The following is a 22,978-nucleotide window of genomic DNA, read 5'->3' as shown; positions in this document are numbered from 1 at the left end:
ACTCCTGCGGGATGGGGCCACTGGGTCCTGAAAGGCCTTGGAATGCTTGCGAGGTCCCTAACTGTATGTGGAGGGCACTGCCCTGTCCCTGGCAGCCTCTCCTGGGAATCCTGGCTCCGACTCTGATACCATCTGCCCGGTTAATCCACTTTCCGGGCCAGTGTCTAGCGCCAGAGAGTGTCTGGGTCTCTGAGTATCCTGGTGCCATTTCAACCTCCTCCAGCTTCCTGGGGATCAGTTTACAGCCTTTGTTATCTTTTGGCTGAGCCACCCTATCCTTTTCTTTCTCCTCTTCTTGGCAGTCAGATCGCTCAAATTTAACTTGGTTTATTATTTAGGGACTTCATGGGGGAGGAGTTGAGACAATCACTCTTGAGTACAGAGCACCAAGCTTCCAGGCCCATGTGTGTGCGCGTGCGGGCACTCCAGGGCACACCTGAGCACAAGTAACACACACGTGAGTCTGTGAGGGCTACTACCTCGGAGAGATGAGTCCACGATGGATGGATCTCTTTTGCAGAAGCTGCAGGAACCAAGACAGGTGCCCAGCACCAGTGTCAGAGGCCTCAGGGGGCTGGTGAGTAAAGAATTTTCTCCTTTTTGTTTCTGTCCTAGGTTATAGCAACACATTTAGTTGACAAATACTAGATCCTCCTGTTTCCTCTTCACAGACTGAAGTTTGTGAACCAGAACCCCCTCTTTATACCCGTGTGGGATTGTGTGATTTGAGTTTTCTTTTTCTTCTTCTTCCTTTTAAATGGATGATGTTGCTCTTAAGTGATGGGAGTTCAGCACCCATCGTTTTGCATTGTTATTGTTTATGTAACTTTCTTCACTGGTTCCCCTAGCTTTTATTATTTAGAGGGAGATCTATTTGAAGATTTCTATCTAGGAGAGGTTTGTTCTGGGGTTAAGTTTTGGAAATAGCCAGATTTTTTTTTTTCTGAAGGTTATGGTAGCAAGGCTTACGATTTTGCAACATATTGATAAATTGCATGTGGCTATGGATTTAAATACATAGTCAAACATATATCCATTGTATTAAATGCAGTTAAATAATTGACTAGGTCCTAGACGTAACCAATAAACCAAGAGATGTCGCTTTTTTCATTATTGTCATATTATTATTGTCCCTTTTCTTAACTTGTTCGTTAAGCGTCCACACGGGACCAAATCTCTCACACTGAGATTGGCAAAATGATATCAAATTGTTCTTACTCATGTTTCTTTGTTCCAAGATTTACCTTAGGAGTTGGAAAACCGCAGCCCATAGTCTGGCCCACTACCCATTTTTTATAAATAAAGTTTTATTGAAACACAGCACACATACAGACCCTTGCCCACACACGTATACAGTCTGTGGTTGTTTTGTGCTACAACTACAGAGTTAAGTCGTTATGACAGAGACTCTGTGGCCCCCAAAGCCTAAAATATTTACTATATGACCCATGCTCTGGTTTGATTTCCTCTTTTACATGCTTTCAGAAGATCTATAGCAACATAAAATAGGGTGTCTTTAATGCACTATCTCTGCTGAAGGAGATTCTAAACTTACCAAAAAGGAGGAAGGATATACCTGAAACATATATAGGAATATGTATGATAAAAATATATGAAAAGATACTCAATAAATACTTACAGGACCCATCCAGTGCAAATAGCCTGTCAGGACTAGGAGAGATACTCAAGTGAACAGAATACAGTCCTCTTCTCAGAGTTAATTATCTAATAGGAGAAATCCGCTAAGATAGCTAGAGTATCTGTTAGGTTCTAATAGTGGCTATAGAAAAATACACATGGTTATGGGATTCAAAGGAGGTAGAATGGCTTGTATAGCCCATTCTAGTAGGTAGAAACTTCAGAATGGAGATTAAGAAATGACAATGCCGGTTGCTTCTTCTATCAGTCTATAATATCAGTCTGTAGTCCCCACCTGGTCGCTGAAATAGAACTTTGCTTCCATATTAGAGGGACCCTTATTTTTCCCAAGGACAAAATAGGAGGAATCTTAACCAGTTGGCATAAGATCCCTAGTTATAATAGACTCAGAGATGCCTTAGCCTTAGATAAGGAACAAAAGTATGACTAAAACCAAAGTTAGCCTGGACCCGGAAGTGACCCATAGAGATCATCTACTAATAATCCACTCCATTTACAGCTGAAGAAACTGAGGCTGAGAGAGCTAGTTAGTTGTAAAAAAATTGTCTCTGGACCCTAGGATTTCTGACTTCCTGGCCTTTCTAAATTTCCCTGCAGTTTTCTTTCCGACTTTTAAGCCAGATTCTCTATGGATGTGGAGAGCCTCTCAAAATTATCAGCATGAAGTCTTTATGGCCTTAAAGACCTTTGTTAACATGTCAGTTCTTTTCTTGGTCCTCCTGGCTCCCCAGAATCACAGATAGGGGCATAAAGTATGACAGAGCCCCTTAGGAACCTGCCTGTTCCCAGCTACCCTGTGGGACTCCTTACCTGCTTATGGGCAGACACCTTCTGAGGCTGGGTTGGGTGTTCTGCTCTGCTGGGATGCCTCTATTTTATTCTGCTGTTGATTGGAACACCCATAGGAGGGTTTATTGGTGTGGGGAGAAGGACAGGAGAGGGTAGATGAGAAAATAACTCACAGGTAATAATGGGGGAGGGCTTGAACTTCCATTAACTGCCAGTTAGTACTGTTTATTTACTTGACAAGTATTTACTAAGCACCTGCTGTATTCCAGGCTCTGTTCTAAGCACTTGGGATACAACAGGGGTCTAAACAGACAAGGATCCTCCCCACTGTGGGTCTCACATTTAAGGATGCTTCACTATGAGTGAGTGTTTTTCATAGGGATGCAGCTTGGAAAGTGGACAGTTTGTGGGGCTGCTGGACCAGAGTAGGAAGGCCTGGGTCTGAGCCCAGCGCTGCCTCTTGGCCATCCCCATACCAACATGCATCTCTTTACTCCTCATCTCTTTTTGCTGTAGCCGAGTCCCTGTCTCCAGAATACCTTTACCCTGGTTTCTCTAGGACTAGGGCCCTCCTGGCCTTCTTTCCTGGTTCTACTAATTCTGCTCGACCTTAGGTTTCCCCTGCTAGGTTCTCCTGTCACTTCTTACTAGGGTCCTTGATCTCAGCTGTGTGTCCTTTTGCTCGCTCTGCTCCAGATTTCCTGTTCCCACCCAACCCCACTGAGCATGTTTGACTCCAGATCCTGGGTCTCACCCAGGGGGTCAGCTCACCTCAGGAGAACAGCTTCCCTCCAGCTGTCTGTAATCAGGACTTTTGTCATACTCCTTCCACTTCTGGGATGGTATTCATTCACTGCATATTAATTCGCTCATTTAACAGTGTTTATCGGACATGATTCTAGACAGGGACGTAATGGTGAAGAAGATCAAATTTCTGTTCTCATAGATCTTTTATTTGAAGATGAAGAATCAGGGTTGAATTTGATGAAAAATCAGGGACTGATTCCTCATACTCCAAGTGATGAGTTTGGAGTTGAAAAACATCCTTTTCAGCTCAAACATCCGTCCTTTTTAGCTCAAAAATTTCTCCTTTTCAGTCATTCTCTCTCTCTCACTTCCTTTTCTCCTACTTCCTGTGCCTACAGCTGATTGATTGTTACATTCTGTTAAAGTTATAAAAGTGACCAGGATTTTTTAGGGTAACCTAAAAGAAGGCAAAGAGAAAGAGGGAAAAACAGGAATTCTTTAAATCCTGGATAAAATGGACCTGCTGGATAATGAAGTGGGAACTGATAGCCCTTTGACGCCTATGAGTTGGGGTTCACCAATGGTTTGAGTGGGGAATCTGCTTGGGGGGAAATTCCACAGAAACAATGGAAGGTGCACTGCTGAGGGGAAGGGTGTGGGAGGGCAGGGAGCTCCATATACCCCACTTTGTTTCAGTGCTCTGCTCTCATCCCTTTTCCAAATGGAGGAAACACAAGCCGCACGTATATTATGGTTGGAGCATGGAAAGAGAAGATGGGAGAGCTGTTTGAGTTTATCTTAGGTGAAGTTAAGAACCTTGTTTTACTAGTTTATTGATAACAGAACGGCTAGAGCTGGGAAAGATGATTACATTAATAAATAATTCGATGATCATTCTGGATCTGGCAAGCATGCGTGGCGATTTCAAATAATGTCTTCTATTGTCTCCATAAATAATCCTGTCCTCATAACCCGCATGTCAATATTTGGTTCAGAAAATACAATCAGTGGTTGCCATTATTATCTACAAGGCTTGATACTAAATTATCTTGTCATCCAACTCGATTTTTATCATTATCTCTTTGGCAATTATATTGGAAGAAACTAGGAACTCATAAATCATAAAAGGCTAATAATCCCAGGCATAATTTCCTTCCTTTTCCAGGTGTCTTTAAGATGCCCTCTCTTGGGGTACCTTTGTGGCTCTGTCGGTTGAGCGTCAGACTCTTGGTTTTAGCTCAGGTCCTGATTTCATGGGTCACAGGATTGAGCCCCTTGTCAGGTCTGTGCTCAGGGGGAATCTACTTGAAGAGCCTCTCCTTCTGCCCTTCCTCCCACTTGTGTGTGCCGGCTGCTCCCCCTACTTGAGCGCGTGCTCTCTCTCTCTCTCTGTTGCAAAAAAAAGAAGAAGAAGAAAGAAAAAAAAATTCCCATGGCTTTCCCTTTCCCGAGAAATAATACTGGAATGTAACGGGAGATGAGGCAGAGATATTACCTATTTTATGGTCTGTTTCTGTGCCAAAGAGTGCTTGGCACATAGTAGACATGCAGTAAATATTTGTGGGATGAATAAATGACTGTTTTGTGTTTTTCCTTCAAGTCTTTTTTTCCCTATATATATACTATGAAGATTATATAATAATGATTGCATTTGCATCCTTGAATCATAGTCTGTATTTCAGTTTTGTGTGTCCCTTTTTTCCATTGCAACCATAGATGGCATTCACATTCAGAAGTTCTTCAGGGGATCAGAAGAAAAAACAATGAAAATAGCATTACGTGTGGAATGATTTAAGAATGTTTTGTTTATATTTCAACTCTTGGTGATTAAGAAATCTGAAGTTGGTGCTTTCCTTTTGAGCCTTACCTCACCATCTCTAGAACGGTATTTGTGGAATCCTCACGCAGGTGCCGACGGTCACTGCTGCATGATGTCGGCGAGCTGGTGTCGGATGGGCAAAGTGAAGAGCTCATGTTCTGGTGTCAGAAACACCCAAATGTGTATTTTTTTCTCTCCTAAAGGTTTAGATTAGGTGACCTTGGATAAGTATCTTCTATTTTATAAATCTTACTAGCTTGTCTGTAAGGTGGGTTTGCACTTGTTAGCTAGGCTATTAGAGTATGTTGCCATTAAAAGTAATCCCTGCAGGGACATCTAGGTGGCTCAGTCGCTAAGCGTCTGCCTTTGGCTCAGGCATGATTCCAGGGTCCTGGGATCGAGTCCTGCATCGGGCTCCTTGCTCAGTGGGGAGCCTGCTTCTCCCTCTGCCTGACATTCCCCTGGCTTGTGCTCTTTCTCTGACAAATAAATAAAACCTTTTAAAATAAATTAACCCTGCAATTGAATCAGGTTAGGACCCTGAGAATATTTTGTACTCAGAAGTCCGAGCTGAGCCTGGGCTGTGGGGCACGGGAGGCAGGGTGGGATACTCTCCTGTTTGGAATGACTCCGGGTCCAGTTTACTTTCTTCTTGCCCTGCGGCCGTCCCATTTCAGCAGGTGCTCTTTAATGTCTCTGCAGCAACGGGGAAGAAGGCCTGGGGATGGCACCCAGCTCTTAGCTGCCTTGACATCAGAGTCCCAGGTTAGCCATTATCTCCGCTCACCTGTCATTGTGCAGATCGCAGCATGGCTCTGTCCTCAGGGACAGGGGCTGGAAGTGATGTTTTTGGAAGGCAGCTATGCTCACCACTATACCACTAACGCTGGAAGTGATGTTTTTGGATGCCTGGGAAGAAAAGGAGACCCAGGCCTGGGCGAGCACTGGGAATTTGACCACAGAGCCCAATAACAGTAACTTCAACAAACATTGGTATAATCCAAACCTTTACCAGCCCATGATAAAAAAAAAAAAAAAAAAAAGATTACACTGTTTTTTAATCTTAAATTACTATGACAAGGACCTTATGAGCAAAATTGCTAGAAATAACTCCCCCTCACCCCCCACTCCCTCCACCCCCAAAGTACCTTTCAGTGATTTTGAGGAATTCTCGGGGTCCTGCTCCCAGGTATTCTCTGAGAGGTCGTCCAGATGTCCCCATCCTGGTCCCTTCCCTTGCCCCGTGGGTAACTGCTGTTGAGAGGACCGCACTGTGCCTGTCCCTCCCGTGTTGGGGACTGTTGCTAAGTCCTCTTCTCACATCCTCCTTGGCCCCCTTTAGGACTGCCACCATGAAGCTCAGTTCACAGGACCCTGCTGAAGCCTTGAGCTTAGAGCAGGCAGGACCTGGAGAATAGCTCACACTTCTTTCTAGACGTGTTTGGACTCATGGAGCTTCAGGCCAAAACCTAACTTCAGAGGCTCCTGTTCTGCTAATCTGGGGCTCACTCCACCTTGCCCCCACTGCAGGGTCTAGTTCAAGCCTCTGCACGTTTGAGAGCGCAGAGCCTTTGTGGCCTGGGGAGAGGGCTAGGAAAGCTTCCCTGCCCTATTTCAGGGCATTCAAAAAAACCTCAACTAACAATAACAAAACAGTGTCTTCTTCTTCCCAGGATGACTGCCAGCAAGGAACTCATTCCCCTCCAGGGGAGACTTTACGGTGTGGCTTGGCCCCATATCCCTGAAAATATAATTTAATAATTCACAATGCATTAATCCAAATCTGGATTTTTTGCACTCAGTCACTTCACTGTGGAATCCAACAGCCTCCCCAGATTGTCCTTGATTAAGTCTGGATCACTTTCTGGTGGCTTCTCCCCTGGGGCCAGGGAGGGAAGATAGAGCTTAACCTCCTTCCTGATATTCTAGCTTCAGCTCTGTCTCCTGGGAGCAGATCCCTGGACAACACAAACATCGTACCTCTCCCTCTCTCTCCATTCCCAGGCTCCATTCCAGGGTGGAGCCCAACATGGGGCTTGAGGTCAAAACCCAAGGTCAACCCCAGGTCAACCCCTGAGCTGAGATCCAACTTAGCCACCCAGGCACCCCTAAGCATGGTATCTCAAGAACAAATTCCAAGGAATGATCAGTTCTGAATCAAACTTTGGGAAAAAAACAAAAGAAAATGATTATACATCTACAGACACAGTTCTGTTAATACAGCCAATTCCCATTATTAAATAGATACCTAATATGCTAGTCTCAAATTTTAACCTGGGCTTTCTTTGGATTCAGGCTTTCCCAAGAAGAAGGGGAAGGTACTTGTTGCCTTCCATCTGTGTGAATGAAAAGTCCATCAAAACAATCTTTTCCATAACAGAGACTAATTCTGCCCCCACAACCAAAAACTATGTTCTTCATTTTCTAAGGCAGAATCCCACCAATGGATGCTTTTACAACTTCATGTCAATTTTATTTATTTTATTTTAATTAATTTATTTTAAAAAAAAAAGATATTTGAGAGAGAGAGAAAGCATGAGCAGGGGGTAAGGGGGGTGGGGGGGGTGGGAAGGGGCAAGCAGGCTCCTTGCTGAGCGAGCTGGGACCCAGGGATCATGACCTGGGCTGAAGGCAGACACCTAACTGACTGAGCCACCCAGGTTCCGTTCATGTCAGTTTTAGTCTAGTTCCCACCAGAACTCCCTTACATTAGGTATTATGATTATAATGAAACAGTTTTCCACTTTCCTTGGTCTTTCCCAGCATTATTTTATTTAATAAACTCTATTATATATAAAATTTTAGTCTTGCTACTGGTTACTTCTGGGGTCAAGCCCTTTTTGCTCACTCACACACTTCATTCATTTTTCCTTCTCAACTTTAATTTTTTCATAGTAACTTATTCTTTTTCTTATGGTAATATTGAGTAAAACACAAGCTGTTTTTATACCTAGGTCTTGGTTTTTTGCCTATCAGTCTTGTCATGTGGGTTGACCTGTCTCTTCAGGTGGGTCTCTTGGTGAAGGTCCTGTGGGACTGTGGACTCGAGTGGAGGTTCCCACTCCCATGGGTGTTCTCTCTCTCTCTTTTTAATATTAATTTATTTATTTCAGGAGATAGGCAGAGAGTGCCAGTGAGGAGGAGCAGAGGGAGAGAGAGAAAATCTCAAGCAGACTGCTGAGCAGGGAGCCCTACTTGGGACTTGATGCAGGAACTCTGAGATCATGACCCAAGCCAAAACCAAGAGTCAGACACTTAACCGACTGAGCCACCCAGGTGCCCCTCCCATGGGAGTTCTTGTGTGTATCTGGCTAAGACCTTGGGTCCCAGACTGGCTCACTGGCACTCCTTTAATTGAAGCTCGGTTTCTGCCCAGAGGGTCTTTCAGGGTCGCTGCTGCTGCTAATGCAAGGGGACCCCAACTAAGAAGGATTTTAAAGTTCTAGTTCTTTTTTTCTTTGTTTTCCTTTTGGAGGTAACAGCTCACCCACCGCTGCCAGAGCTGACAGAATTGGAATGGCAGTAGGTGGGTGAGGGGGGTGGGGGTGGCAAGAGGAATGGCAATCATCAGTTTGGGAACAGTCTCGGAGCCAAAGAACTGCCTTTGGCATATAAGAACAATATGAGAGAATTTGTCTCTGCCTCCTTGGAAGGAGCTATGCTATAAATCTGACTCAAGCCAGGAACTATTTATGGGAGATCATTATTAAAGAACAGATATTTGGTTTTTCAATTAGTACAGGCTCGGCGAGATGAGGAGTTGGGCCACTAAGAGCTTGTTGTTCCCGGATAACTCTGCTCCAGCTATCCGTAAGGCGCGTCTAACTTCTTGACAGGCGTCCTTTCGTGAGCATCCAAGTTAGGCTTATGCATGATCTCCGTGGATGTACAAGCGCTGACAAACCTGGAGCTTCTCTGTGACTGGTAGCAGCCCTGCGGTCCTCGGCGCCAGGGTCGGAGGGCCGTTATGCGCGTTAACTAGGGACTGTGCCTTCCCGGATCACCCAGGGTTGCTAATTCGCGCAATTGGAACGAGCATCCAAATTCGTCAATAGTTACAGTCACTAGATTCAACCCCGGAGCCTGTAAGGGCCCTTCATTCTCAGGGATTCAAATGGCGATTTGGGTACAGGTGGTCACGTCTGGCGAGCAGGTGCCACATAGATTGTGCACCTGCGGTCTGTTTGGTCTCACCGGTCAGGCACAGGTGCCTCTTGGAGCACCGCATCGTGCTTTCAGATGAAATCTTCTGGCGTCGGCCACAGCTTCTCCGCGATCCTAACAAGGAAGGCATCCGTAGACAGAGGGATGTGACATATTAAGAATCAGAAGCTGGGATAAGCCAGAAGGAATCTTGTGGGATTAACGCTCTCCTTTAAGTTGGGTAACAGGTTTTACATACCCTCTTTTCAAACGGCAGCAGTTCACTTGTCCATCTGCATTTGCTCTAATGATCGCAAATGTCAGGTTTGTGCGAAGAGGCATGTGTGAAGCTGTTGGAATGAATAATGCCCCGGATATTTCTGTGCAGACAAGAGTGCCCGTGGCAAGCTGACTTGCGCACACTCACTGTCTTTTACTAATTAAAATCAAGATGACTTGGGCAGTAAGACCGTTGATGTGCCCAGCACCTGCTGAATTGATTTTCTCCTTTTCGGTGTTTCTGATCAGGTGGGAGGCAAGAAAGGATGGCCAAATGGCTTGCACAGGCTGCGATGGTCATGTCCAAGCACCCTGGGACGGACTCTTCACTGGCTGCCAGAAGTGTGTTTTTCTATCTCAAAAGAACCATTCAAGTGGAGAAGATTATCAGCCCTTTTCATACATGGGGAAATTGAGGCTCAGAGAGGTTAACTAATTTGCCCAATGACACAGAGTGTGACAGACTAGAGTCTGGACCCCGAGCCACTGCTGAAGTTCATTCTTCTCCCACTGTCCTAGCTGCCTACAAGCAGGGTATGGTGGGAAAACCTGGTCAGCTTCTGCTTGAGAGCAGCCTTACCCCGTGTGGACTGAGTTGATGTGGGATGGGTATTTAAAATCATAGTCCTAGGCTGAGCATGGCGATATCAGCAAGTCACAGGCCCTCTCCAGAGATGTTTCTTTGGTGAGGTGTTTGCACAACTCTGAGTGCACTGAGCAGCCCTGCCTGGGGCTGATCGTTGTGAAGGGGGAGAAGGATCAGCCGGAGACGTAATTGCTAGTCTCCATTTCTTAAAGTGATACAGTCTCTCATTCTCTGGTTTGGAGGCAGGGAGGGGTGTTTGTGGCGAATCCCGGGAGACAGCTTGACAGCTGTTCCCTCTACACCTGTCACTGCTGAACTGCTTTGCTGGGGGCTGAAGTGGGGACACTGGGTGGCCGGGTTGATGCCCCCGGGAGTTCCTTCTGCAGCCTGACCTCAGGCATCCTCCCCGTGGAAATGCCTCACATCAGACACCTCGCACTGGGGCCGAGCAGTACTGATTCCGTCTCCCTGTTTCCCCAGAATAATGTGGGTAAAATCCAAAGCAGGAGCTAGAAGAAGCTGGTCTTTCATCCAGAATTAATAAACCAAGATCTTTTCAATTTGTTTCCCAAGACTGTGGATTTTTGCAACGTGTCTCTCAGGCCGCATAAACAGAATTTGGGCTTCGATTTCTCCGAGTCCTTAATTTCTAAATTCTCTCCCAGGGCTTTGAGGAAAGGCGACAGCCAGATTTCACTTGCTGTGCGATACCATGATGGGTTTGCTCTTCAACTTTATCTCAAAGCAACTGATCGCTGGAGGCTCTCTGCTTCTTTCCTCTGCCAGCCTGGAAAGCTGTTGGGGAGCGGAACCACTGGGCAACCCCGGGAGGAATAATTCAAAACCAGAGTAGTTGCCACTAGACAGAGACCTCAGCGTCACCCTCCCTGGACAGCCCGTTCCAGCCCGTTCCACCCCGCAAGTCGCAAACCCAGATGGGAAAGCAGCTCTACACGCTCACACGTGCATGACAGGCAAATAGGAAAAAGAGGGAAGGAGGGACTCGGGAGACATGTGACCCCAACTAACGTCCTCTGGACCATCTGGAGGATAAACGCCATGGGGAGGAGCTAGGATACATATTCCTGTCAAAACGCAACACTTTTTACATGTGTCCAGAACATTCATCGTTCATGGCCACGTCTCCTGGGCGGTTCTGACTCTCGTGTGTTGGCCGGTTGGGTCTGTTCTATGGGCAGGAAGGAGGAGAGCTGAAGGCGGCTCCTTGGGAAACTACCAGAAGAGCCAGGGCTCAGTCCACAGAGAAGTCCTGCTCACAGTCCCCCAGGAAACCTCTGTGATCTCCAGTTCCTGCTGGGTTGTTTTTTTCCCCTACTTAAATCACACTGCGGTGCTGAAAAATCTAGGAAAGACTAAGCTTGTCTTCTCTAGAGTTTTAAACATGGAAAGAGGCTTAGAACTTATTTTGTTCACTTTTTTTTTTCATTTTAGAGATGAGGAAAATGAGACCAAGGGAAATGTGACTCTGACAGGGTGTAACAATGCTGAGGTCCCAGCTAGTCTATAAAATACCTGGTGTGAATTTACAAAAATGCACCATGGGAGAACACAGCCTTTTGGGCAACTCGCTTGGCAGGCAGAGGTGTCTTTGTGCAAAGGCAGCGATGTCCTTCTTTCAGGTGGACACAGAGCTGTGTGGGGCACGTGGCTTAGATGGCTGGGATGGGACGGATTTAGGTCCTGATCCCTGATTGGAGATGTGCTGACTGTGTACTCTACAAAATGGCTTTACATAGTGTTCCCAGTTCATTTAAAACAGATTTGGATGGAAAATATGACCGGGCGAGGGAGTCAGCTTTCCATTAGGTAGATGAGAATGTCCATATGTCTACTAATTACCCTCATTTGGCATAAATCAAGCAGACCTGGGGCACGAGGGGTAAATCTTCCTTTTTTTTGCAGTGATAGGCATGAATAATTAGGCTGAGACCAGGCCTGCGTGTGTGGGTTTGACTGATGATGGACGTTTTCAAAATCAGAGCAAAGAGAAGAGAGTGAATGAAAGTCTGGCAAACTTCACAATGAATATCTAGTGAATTGGAAGTGAAAAGACAAAGAAGAAACTCTCACTTTTTCCGTGTATTAAAAAAAAGGGGTTCATGCAAGACAGGGCTGATCAATTTGAAGAACTCTTTTCCAAGCTTATACCAATGCAAGAGGATTTTTCTCTGGGGGCCAGGATTTGAATGGCCAGCCAGGTTGGTGTCAGTGGTTAATGATTAAAACTTATAAACATAACCCCCCTCCAGCCACATGAGTACAAATGCAGTTTACTAACATGACATTTTATATTGGAAGGTAAATGTCACTATAACATTTACAAGTAGTAAAGAATTCTTTGGTAGTGAAAAGAGTCCTGTATGACAGTCACTAGACCCTTCTCGTAAATGAGTCTTGAGGAACCCAACGTTTTTCTTTTGTATAACTCATTACTCTTATAATGTAAATAATTACTTGTAGGTATGCATTTAATGTGCATCTCCCCCAGTAGCTTGGGATCAGGATAGCACAGTGGCTAAGGGTCATGACGTTGAGGTCTGGTTTCAAATGCTGCTTTGGTCGCTTAGCCGCTGCGTGACACTGGTGAAGTGACTTCATCCCTCTGTGCTTCCTGCTGCATCTGTAAAGCGGAAATCATCCTAGGACGTATTTCAAGAGGGCGATATGTTGGGTGTGTTCCATGAGTTCATCCCTGTGATTGCAGAGCGCCGTGGAAGAACATGGTGGTTCATAAACTTCCAGAACATGGAAGTCCTTGGTAGAAATATTGGCGGCTACTGTTGATGGAACTGGAAGGCGCCGTTTCTATCTTATTCCCTCCGTTATTCCCAGAGTGTGAGGGGCACATAGACAAACATTTGGTTGAAGAAATTAATGGTCTCATTTCTTCATGGTTCCGGGGAAGTGAAGCCTCAGATTGCCAGCGATGTTATGTGTGAAATGAGCTCCCATGTGGCTGGGCCTTTTCCGCCGTTGGTGAATATGTTCTGTCACACCTCATTTAACTCCAGATTGATCTGCCCTCACACAAGGACCGTAATCTTTACGGGGCTTGAGCTGTGGTTCTTAGCTTCTTAAAAATTGACAGCTATTGTTTAGAGGTATTTCAGAATACAGTCTCCAGACCTCATGTAGGGAAATAGGGAAATGTGTTTCGGCCTGATGAGAAGTGCCTGAAGAAAGGCCCAAATCAGGGATTCTGGGTCTCAGGCCCCAGAGAAGTGGAGATAGGATTTCACCTGCTTAAATTTACCCCCTTTTCTTAAGTGAAGGATTAGCCTCTGTGATCTTCAAGGTCTTTTCCCGTTTTTGTATTTTATGGTACTAACGTGTTAGTGATTTTTGTTCATTCCTTAAACACACCAGTACAGGTACAACTTTAGATCATAGAATGCAGATTTAGTTTCTGCAAATAATGTTTTTTAGATTCCAGGGGACCCTTCCATGAATATTACTTGTAAATCAAGAAACTTTTCAGGGTGCATGGGTGGCTCAGAGGGTTAAGCCTCTGCCTTCAGCTCAGGTCATGGTCTTAGGGTCCTGAGATTGAGCCCCGCATCGCATCATCGGGCTCTCTGCTCAGCGGGGAGCCTGCTTCCCCCTCTTTCTCTGCCTGCCTCTCTGCCTACTTGTGATTTCTCTCTCTGTGTTAAATAAATTAAAAAAAAAAAAAGAATCTTTTCTAATGCAGATAGTTGTTCTAATGTCTCTGCTTTGAAAATTTACATGCATTGTTTCTTTTTTTCTTAAAATAAGGCCTGTCCAAATATTTGCAAGTAAATTTAAGATGACTTAGTGAGTGTACACATGTCCAATAGAGGACACTAAGCATTTTGAGATTTACATTTTCAAAACAGTGTTGCATTTCCTGTCACCCCATGGTGTTCATCCAGTTGTAGTTTCCTGCCCATGTCTTTGAAACTGACAAGGCTTGATTTTTTTTTTTTAGTTATTCTTTTATTTATTATTTACTTCTTCTTCTTCTTCTTATTATTATTATTTTTAGTCAGTTCAACAATTGCTGCAACTTCTTGTTCACCCTGACTTACAAGAGATAACAAGTAAGGATCATTTAAAGCCACTATTATTAATGAGGTGAGGGCAGATATTAGAAAAAAACTGGGTCCTAGCTTCTTTCTTTCTGTGGTCCATGTGACCTCCAATTAATTTAATTCCAGTTCTGCATCTAACTTTGAGGACCTGACACACGGACAAAATCTATTTCTTCCTCATGTTCATTCAGGCTTCTTGGAAGGTAGGGGCTTCTGATTAAATTAAGCTATTTTTATAACCTAAAGTGGATCCCATATGGTCAGTCTCAAGCTCCCTTTGCTTCCAGTATTTCTCTCAGATGTTTGTTTTGCCTAGGACAAGCACGGTGCTATTTGTGGGTTTGCTGTTTGACCTTCTCTTGTGAAAAGGTTTTAAGTGTTTTCTCTTTGCGCTGACTATTTTAAAAGTTAAATTTATTGACTGTCAAGCGCTTTAATGTGTTCTCTCCTTTATTCTTCACAGCAAGCTGATGAGGTAAGGACTCCTATTAATCCCATTTTAACTTTTCAGATATAAGCTGTAGAAGAACTAAATAATTTTCCCACTGTCAAACAGCTAGTGAGAGATCAGGCCAGGTCTGAAATTCAGGTCCATTTGTCTCCAAAACCCTTGCTTAGGCCTTAAGATTGGCTGCCTCATACAAAAACCTAGCCTGACATAGACTGCGTGCTGAATATATTTTGTTTTAATATTGGAAATGGTTTATTGATGTTCCCGGCATTTGTATTGGTCTGGCTGCAAAACCTGTTTGGACATTTATTAAGAGGGTGAGGCCAAATTAATGATGTCTTCTCTGAATTTTCTCTTGGCTTATCTTAGGAGAAGTTAGAATGGGCCAGGCAGGGAAGGAGAGGAGGGAGTTGTGTGGGCGGGGTGGGGGCGGGTACGGAGCTTAAACAAACATGTGTTCTTCAGTTCTTCTGTGTTCTTCTGGGCACAGCACATATGATCTTTGTGCAGAGCTCTGTGTCATGTGTGCAGACATGGTCGTCCTCTCATTTTAGCCATTGTCCCCTGGTGTGATTGTGGTGCTGGGGGCTGGGGCATTGGGGGGATGGGGGGCAGGGTCCAGGAGAGCAGCCAGCATCCTTGACACAGTGGACTGCAGCCCACAGAGCTGTTGGGCATGGACCCCCATCCTGGGCGCCTAGTTACTTCATTTCTCAGAAATTGTTGCCTTCCTTTTGCTGGACTTGGAAGGGGCCCCTTGGTCTGTCCCAACTAGTGTCCTTAATGTCAGATTTGGAGGACTGGGGATTAGGGCTTTGCTTCCTTCCTTCCCAGAATTCCTTTGGGCTTCATATGCAATTTGGCCCACCTGCATAGTGACCAGATATTGGCACTCCCTATTCCCAAGAAAATGGCTACTCCCAGCGACATTTCAATACGTAAGAGTGGCTTTATGCCACCAAGAAAAATTAAGTTCTTTTAGATAAAAAGTTGCAGGGAAAAAACCCTGTACTGCAGAGATACTATAAGTGGATAGTGGGAAATGCTGGAATACAGCTATATCAGGGTCCCAGGGGAGCACAGAAAGGGCCACTTGGCTAAATCTGGAGGATTCAGAAAAGGCTTTCTGAAAGGAGGACTCCCAATCTGGTCTTGAAGAATGAGTAAAATTTAACCAGGTAGAAGAAGGTGGAAAGAATTTTCAGGTAGGCGCTCCATGTGAGCAAAGGGACGGAGTAAGGAAGTGATGGCTTGTAAAGCAAAAATCAGAGTAGCTGGAGATCATGAAAGCACAAAGCATGTGGTGGAGAACGGGAGAAGATAGGTTTATACATATCATTAGAAGCCCTGATTTGGAGTTCTCTTTAAAAAAAAAAAAAAAGAAGAAAGAAAGAAAGAAAGAAAAAATAGGGCACCTGGGTGACTCAGTTGGTTAAGTGACTGTCTTCAGCTAAGGTCATGATCCCAGGTTCCTGGGATCGAGACTGACACTGGGCTCCCCCTGCTCTGTGGGGAGATGCTTCTCCCTTTCCCTCTGCCTGCTACACCCCCTACTTGTGCTTTCTCTCTCTCTCTGTCAAATAAATAAATAAAATCTTAAAACATAAAAAAAAAGTCCTGATATGGAGCCCTAACATGCAAGGCCAATGAGAGGAAAGCTTATTTTAGGTAACTGGGTCCCCCTGACGGGGTCTTAAATAGGACAGATATGTTGTTCATGTTGGTAACTAATTGCAGGGTAAAGGCTGGATCTCAGGGCCAGTAGCTAGAGTAGAGGTAGGGAGACTCAGTTAGTTAGAGACAGATGGTATGTGAGATGAGAAAGGACTTACCCAAGTACTGGTAATGGGGGTGGAGGTGATTTTCATATTATGTAGAAGGGCTCATTGACAGGCCTTGATGATCAATTATGATGTGTAAAGGAGAGAGAGAAATTATCATATACTTATTGATCACCTACTTTGTGCCAGGCACTTTAAAGGTCCAGAAATCTGGAATTCTAAAAATCTAGAGAATAGTAGCAAGGTTTCCCTTTATGAATGAGTTACCTCTTGCTTCATAAGAAATTACCTCATGCATGGCAGAACAGAATAACTAAACTTTTGGCTTTCTGGCAAGTTTCCTGAAAAGGGAAACCCCATATAACCAGAAAATATTAAGAAGGAGACAATGGAAAGGAAGAAGTCTTAAAGAGCAACACCATAAAGTTATTTATGAACCCCCAGTCTCCCCACAAGCTACGAATGAATGTGTCTGACCCTAGTCAGCCTACCAAAGTCTGTGCGAATGGAATTCACAGACAGAACACCATTCAAGTTGCAGAACAGCCACTGGATGGCACACACAGGAGATGGGTCCAGCTATTGCTGCAAATGTTTTGTAAACCAAACTAACGGAACTAGCAATGAATTCTATTACACAGGAGACACGAACTTGTGGTATGACTTTAATCAGGTCGATGGCCCATTAAACATCATGTTCCATAGGATTCAAATAAGAAACAGCTTCTCATAACATGATATTCAGAGGGTTGAAGGTAAAAAAAAGAAAAAATTACTCCAAAATATAGTAGTTGGAAAAAATCTGTTTGTGGGTAGGAATCCAGGAATGGTTTAGCGAGGGATCTCTTCTCAGTGTTTCTCGTGAGGTTGCAGTCAACCTGTTGTCTGGGCTCAAGTTGTCTCAAAACATAGCTGGATCTGGAGGATCTGCTTCTATCATCCCTCAGGTACCTGATGCCAAACCATGATCCCTTGTCTCAGGGGACTTTCCATGGGTCCTCTTCATAACATGATAGCTGATTCCCCAAAGTAGGGATGTAAGAAAGAGTATCCATGCTGGGAACTACCATCTCAGTCTTGGAAATGACATCCTGTCACTTGTCCTATAGTCTGTTTGTTAGAATGAAGCCCATATGTCCAGGTCATACATAAAGGGAAGGAATTACACAAAGGCATGAACACCAGGAGACAGGAATCCTTGGTGGCCGTCTTAAGGACTGCCTATCACACCTGCATGACTGAGTAGAAGGCAACACATTAACAAAGACCAGGAATACAATGGAAAGAGGAGATTTTTATGGGGCTAATGAAGAGTTCCATTTCACAAGTAAGCTATTTCCTATTCCAGTGGATATGTGCAGCAGCAGGTACTGAGGTGTAGGCCAGGAAGGGGGTGGTAAGCATGTTATAAGTGGTGTATGAAACTGGCAAAGTGATGACCACCTTACCTTACCTACAAAGTGATGACCACCTTACCTTCTTCATATCATTGCTTAGAGTACACCCTTTCAATGAAGTCTCTCTTGACTAATAGTTTAAACTTGTAGCCCTTCTTTTTCACTCTCGATAGCCCACTCTCTGGGTATCTTCTGCCATGTTAATGCTTTACTTAATTATTGTTTTTGTCTGTCTCCCCCCCTAGATTGCAGGCTCCTTGAAAGCAGAGTTCTTTTCGTACACCGATAAATCCTTAGTGCTGAATAGAGTTCCTGATTTCTGGTTGACATAGTTATGAAGGGAAGGATAAAATTTTCCACAGATACAATATCCAAGCCAACAGGTGGAAGTAGCCCAGGTATTCATTGATAGATGAATGAATAAACAAAATGTAGCACATACATACAATGGAATATTATTCAGCTTAGAAAGGAAGAAAATTCTAACATCTGCTATAGTGTGGAGAACGTTGAAGACATTGTGCCAAAATAAGCCTCTCACAAAAAGGATAGATATTAGATGATTTCACTTACCTGAGGTACCTAGAGTAATCAGATTCACAGAGACAGGAAAGACAATGATGACTGCCCAGGGCTTGAGGGTAAGGGGGAATGGGGAGCTAATGTTTAATGGGTAAGAGAGTTTCAGTTAGGGAAAATGAAAAATTCTGGAGATGGTTGGTGCTGATGGTTGCACAAACAGTGTGAATGTACCTACAAATGGGTGAAATGGTACATTTTCTGTTATATTTTACCACAAAAAATAGTTCAGAGTTCTAGAGATACGAAGTTAGACAAGCACCAAGGAATGACTGTTGGATTTGCCAAAGCGGAAACCACTGGTGACCTTGGTGAGAGTAGGCTTAGTGGGAGGCTCCTCGTAGAAGCGAGATTGCAGTGGGTTGAGTAGCTGTGGAGAAGCTGGGCTGGGGAGGTGCAAGCTGCAGGAGCCCTTCTTTACAAAGGATAAAGGAGATTTCAGGAAGGAGTGGCAGTGGTGTGTGTGTGTGTGCGCGTATGTGTGTGTGTTAGGGAGAGAATCAATGCAGAGGTGGAGGGCTACTTGGAGATAGAGATAAATCATAAATTAGCAATAATACAAAAAGCGGGTCAGAGAAAGTGAGGAAGGGTACTGAAGCAACCTCTCACGCCACCCTTTTACACAGACAATGTCCAGGCTTTCCCAGTAGCTAAAGATATGGTACGTGGGGAGGTTTGAAGCGAATAGTCTGGTGACTTCAGATGACTCACCCTGTCTGCATCATTCAGACTGGTGTCTGTCAGATCCCAGGAACTTCTTTTAATGCTAAGCTCAACTGCACCGTGAAAAGAAGTTACTGGGTTAGGGCAATTAGAACCACAGGTTCTAAGGCAGTGATCATGGTCAAAGCTACTGATAGAAGTGAATAAATGATTGATCATTCTTCTAGAATATGGTATTTGTGAGAGCCTCTGAATTAGAATATTGGCTCTAACAAATAGGTTGTATGCAGAGTACTCAGCCATTGCAAATCAGGCAAGGTTTAAAATGACCCAGAATGCTGGACCCGAGCTCTACACACATATTCTACAACATGACCAAACTTAATTTAAAATGTTTTCCTTGAAGAGCTATGTCTCCATAGTATGAAAGGTATACAAAATATAGATTAACAAGTATCTGTTATGAAGTGATTGTACATACTGTTGTGAGACTAGGACACTATTTAGCTTAGTAGCTAGTATTTACACAACTGGCATTAGTTTTGGCGGTTGCCATGTAGGCAAATAAATTGAAATTACAAATAGCAGAACTGAAGATTTTTCAAGAATGTGAATAGGTTTTCACGTGTTGTGGGAAGATGGAAACTTTTGCTAAGACACGAAAGAGTTAAGATTGACTTAAAGATTGTTTCATAAACATGTAATTCATTTAAAGTTACATGGTCCAACTCAAGCACGAGCAGTCAGTTGCTGGGAAGTCTTGATCAACCAGAGTTTACAATAGAGATATGGTGTGTGTTTTTGTTTGGAGGACCAGAAACTATGGGGTTAATTTCAGCAGATCCTTGAGGGTCAGGTGGGCCAGACTCCCCATAGAAGGTCTGTGGTTTATTCAGTGGCCAGACATAGGAAACTGAGAAAGGAAACATAATGGGAACAGCTAGTTCCAGAAATCAAGGTTAGTCAAGGTCAAGGACTTGAGGAGCAATGTAAGTTGAGATAATGGCATTGACATCAGAATGCGGACGTGGGCCTGAATTTGGGAGCAAAGGAACCGGTCCACAGTTTATTTTAGAGTTGGAGGTTTACTTGGCATGGTGAGGCTAGGGCCCCTCTGATGATGACGACAATGACAATCACAGTCCCGAAAACATCTGCCATTTCTTGGGTCTGTACCGTGTGCCAGGCACTGCTAACTCACCAGATATTTTTACTACCTAGCCTGTGTCTAGTGCTGAAGAAACAATAAATAGATAAAGTTCTTGTTCTCATGAAGATGGTTTAATTGGAGCAAGACACATAACAAGTACGCAGGCCAATATATAGGAAATAGGAGAGTGTTAAGCTCTCCTATTTGGGAAAGGGAAGAAGCAGAGTGGAGAACAGGGCTAGGGAAGGGGGAACACTGAGGAAAGGTCTGGCATTTTTTTTCTTTAATTTTATTTTATTTTTTAAAGATTTTATTTATTTATTTGACAGAGAGAGATCACAAGTAGGCAGAGAGGCAGGCAGAGAGAGAAGGAAGCGGGCTCCCTACTGTGCAGAGAGCCCAATGCCCAGGATCCTGAGATCATGACCTGAGCTGAAGGCAGCGGCTTAACCCACTGAGCCACCCAGGTGCCCAGGTCTGGCATTTTGAACAAAGGAACTGTATTAGTATGGGCACGAGCCTTATGGGTTTGGGGAAGAATGTTTTGAGCAGAGGGAGGGGCAGGCCTGAAGGGGCTACAGTAGGCAATTATTGGCAAATACAGGGAACTGAGATGGGGTGAAGCAGTAGGAGATGGAGACTAGATCCTGCAGAGCCTTGCTGGTGGTCATTTTAAGGGCTTTGGCTTTTTAATCCAGTGAAATGGGAAGCCACGGGAGGCTGCTCTAAGCATTCTGAAGCTTTACTCCTCACACCTGCACCAGATAGCTAAGAGTATTATCCCCTTTTTACTTTAAAGAGAAGCCAAGACACAGAGCACTTAAGTGACTTGCCAACAGCAGCTTTGAAGTTTTGGAAGGAGGATGTTAACCCAGGCGGTCTGATTTTAGAGCGCATCCAGGTGGTATGGGCGCAATTACAAAGAAATTCAGAGGGTAATGAATATGGTGGTTATCATGGTTGCAGTGGTGGTTTCATACCATTAGATGCATGCTAACACTCACAAAATGGTACACTCCCAAATGTGCTGTTTATTGTGAGTCATTTATACCTTAGTAAAGTTGTAATGAAAAATGCCCTTAAAATGTGAAGGGTTTGAGAGCAAAGGAGCCGTGTTCATATTTTGTGAAGGATGGATTAGAAATGAGAGCGCCATCACAAAATGGAGGAATTGAACGAAGGTAATATAGAGAGGACGAGGAGAGGAGCTTGATTGTAAAATGGACAAGACCGGGAGACTCTTTGGAATGAGGGGAGAGAGAAAGAAGGAGCCTGGGGTGATGCCAGTTTGGGGCTTGCGGGGAAGTGAACCATGGTACCATCAACCAAAATGTAAAATGCTGGCGGTTCTGAAGAAAGGTGATGGCAGTTTGTAGACATGCTGACATTGGGGTGTAGATAGTTTAACTTAGGGAGACTTCTGATTTAGAAATAAAGGTGCGGAAGTCACTGTGTGAGTTTTTTTTTTTTTTTTTAAGATTTTATTTATTTTATTTGACAGACAGAGATTACAAGTAGGCAGAGAGGCAGGCAGAGAGAGAGGAGGAAGCAGAGAGCTTGATGTGGGGCTCGATCCCAGGACCCTAGGATCATGACCTGAGCCAAAGGCAGAGGCTTTAACCCACTGAGCCACCCAGGCGCCCCACTGTGTGAGTTGTTGAAACCTTAGGCACAAATGATGTGATCCAGAGATGCAAAGGACACAGAGGGTAAGACTCTAGGGGATATCAATACTTAAAATGAGATTACGAAAATATTTGGCATACATTTTGCCCCACATTTCCTTTTATGCTCCTGGGAAACACTGTGTGTCCTTCCTAATACTCGGTCCTTTAGAAATGTCCCTGCATGGTGTTCTTAGAACCCAGTGTTTTTGATCAGTGCGGGGAAGGAAGACAAGGCCTCTTTTCCATTCCTGGCTTAAGCAGTGAGTGTGAAACTGTTAAGGGGGATGAAGGAGTGTGTCCTCGAAGCCAAGAAAATTTTAAGGAAAAGGGAGTAGTCAGCATAGACTTTAATCCTGTAAGAACTGAAACGTAGTCATTGGATTGAGCCATTAGAAGAGTAATAACTATGTTTGAGAGCTTTTTCAGTGGCCTGAGTGGCCTCCCTGAGTGGGAGGAAGCATTAAAGTGAGGACCATTCCTCCCAGAAGCTCAGCCCTGATGGGAAGGAGGCATTTTATTGAAATAGCCTATATTATTTTTGTAAATTTCTTCCCCAATCACAGAATTCAATTAGTTTTTATACATTATCCCATTTGTTTCTTAAATCAAGTAAGACCCTTGGCCTCTCTTTGCTAGACTTTGGTGCAAAAGGCAGATGATACCCTTATTTCTGGGCAACGTACTGTTTGTGGTCTGGGAGAAGACCGAAGAGGAGATTGGCAAGGTCTTCCCAAATGCTGGTGCACCAGGCTGCACCCGCCCCAGACCATCCTGAGGCAAAACGAGGTGCTCGAGGTACGAAGAAAAGTGTGAAAACTAGGGACACCACCGGGTTCTGAGATTGTTTTTTCTCCTTTCTTTGGATTAAAGTATCTTTACTTAATACTAGTGGTAGGTGGTATTTTTTCTTTTAAATGCTGTTATTTAGCAAAATAAGTAAGCTGGCAACTCTCATTAGGTCATCCCGCTTTTTTCCCTCAGTGATTTTAATTCCATATAAACAGCCATCTTTTAAAAAATGGTTTATCTTTTTTGGGGCTGGAATTAGTTTGAACAATGTTAACTAACTAGGGTAATGAAATATTAGTCCTTGAGAAATACAGACATGTAGCCTAACCAACCCCCAAGACCTTCCAAATAAAGGGTATGAGGTGACCCACAGAAATTACACATTAAAAGCTGTCATAATAGAGAA

At 44.1% G+C, this 22,978-nt stretch overlaps 1 protein-coding gene across 5 annotated transcripts in view; it reads left to right on the top strand.

Annotated features, from left to right (window-relative positions):
- DGKI (diacylglycerol kinase iota) overlaps window positions 1-22,978 on the top strand; it is a 438,228-nt gene that overhangs the window by 89,225 nt on the left and 326,025 nt on the right. For 2 of the 5 annotated variants that reach the window (XM_044246658.1, XM_044246657.1), the window contains exon 1: window positions 82-577. The exons of the other annotated variants lie outside the window; for them this stretch is intronic. In XM_044246658.1, coding sequence (XP_044102593.1) covers window positions 489-577 — 89 coding nt within the window. In that variant the 5' untranslated portion in view covers window positions 82-488. Of the gene's footprint in view, window positions 1-81; window positions 578-22,978 lie in introns of those variants that run through there. 5 annotated transcript variants of the gene reach the window in all.

The sequence above is a fragment of the Neovison vison genome, chromosome 4 (genome assembly GCF_020171115.1).
Source record: "Neovison vison isolate M4711 chromosome 4, ASM_NN_V1, whole genome shotgun sequence".
Classification (NCBI taxonomy): domain Eukaryota; kingdom Metazoa; phylum Chordata; class Mammalia; order Carnivora; family Mustelidae; genus Neogale; species Neogale vison.
The sequence above is the reverse complement of the archived record's forward strand: the minus strand, read 5'-3'. Positions and strand labels throughout refer to the sequence as shown.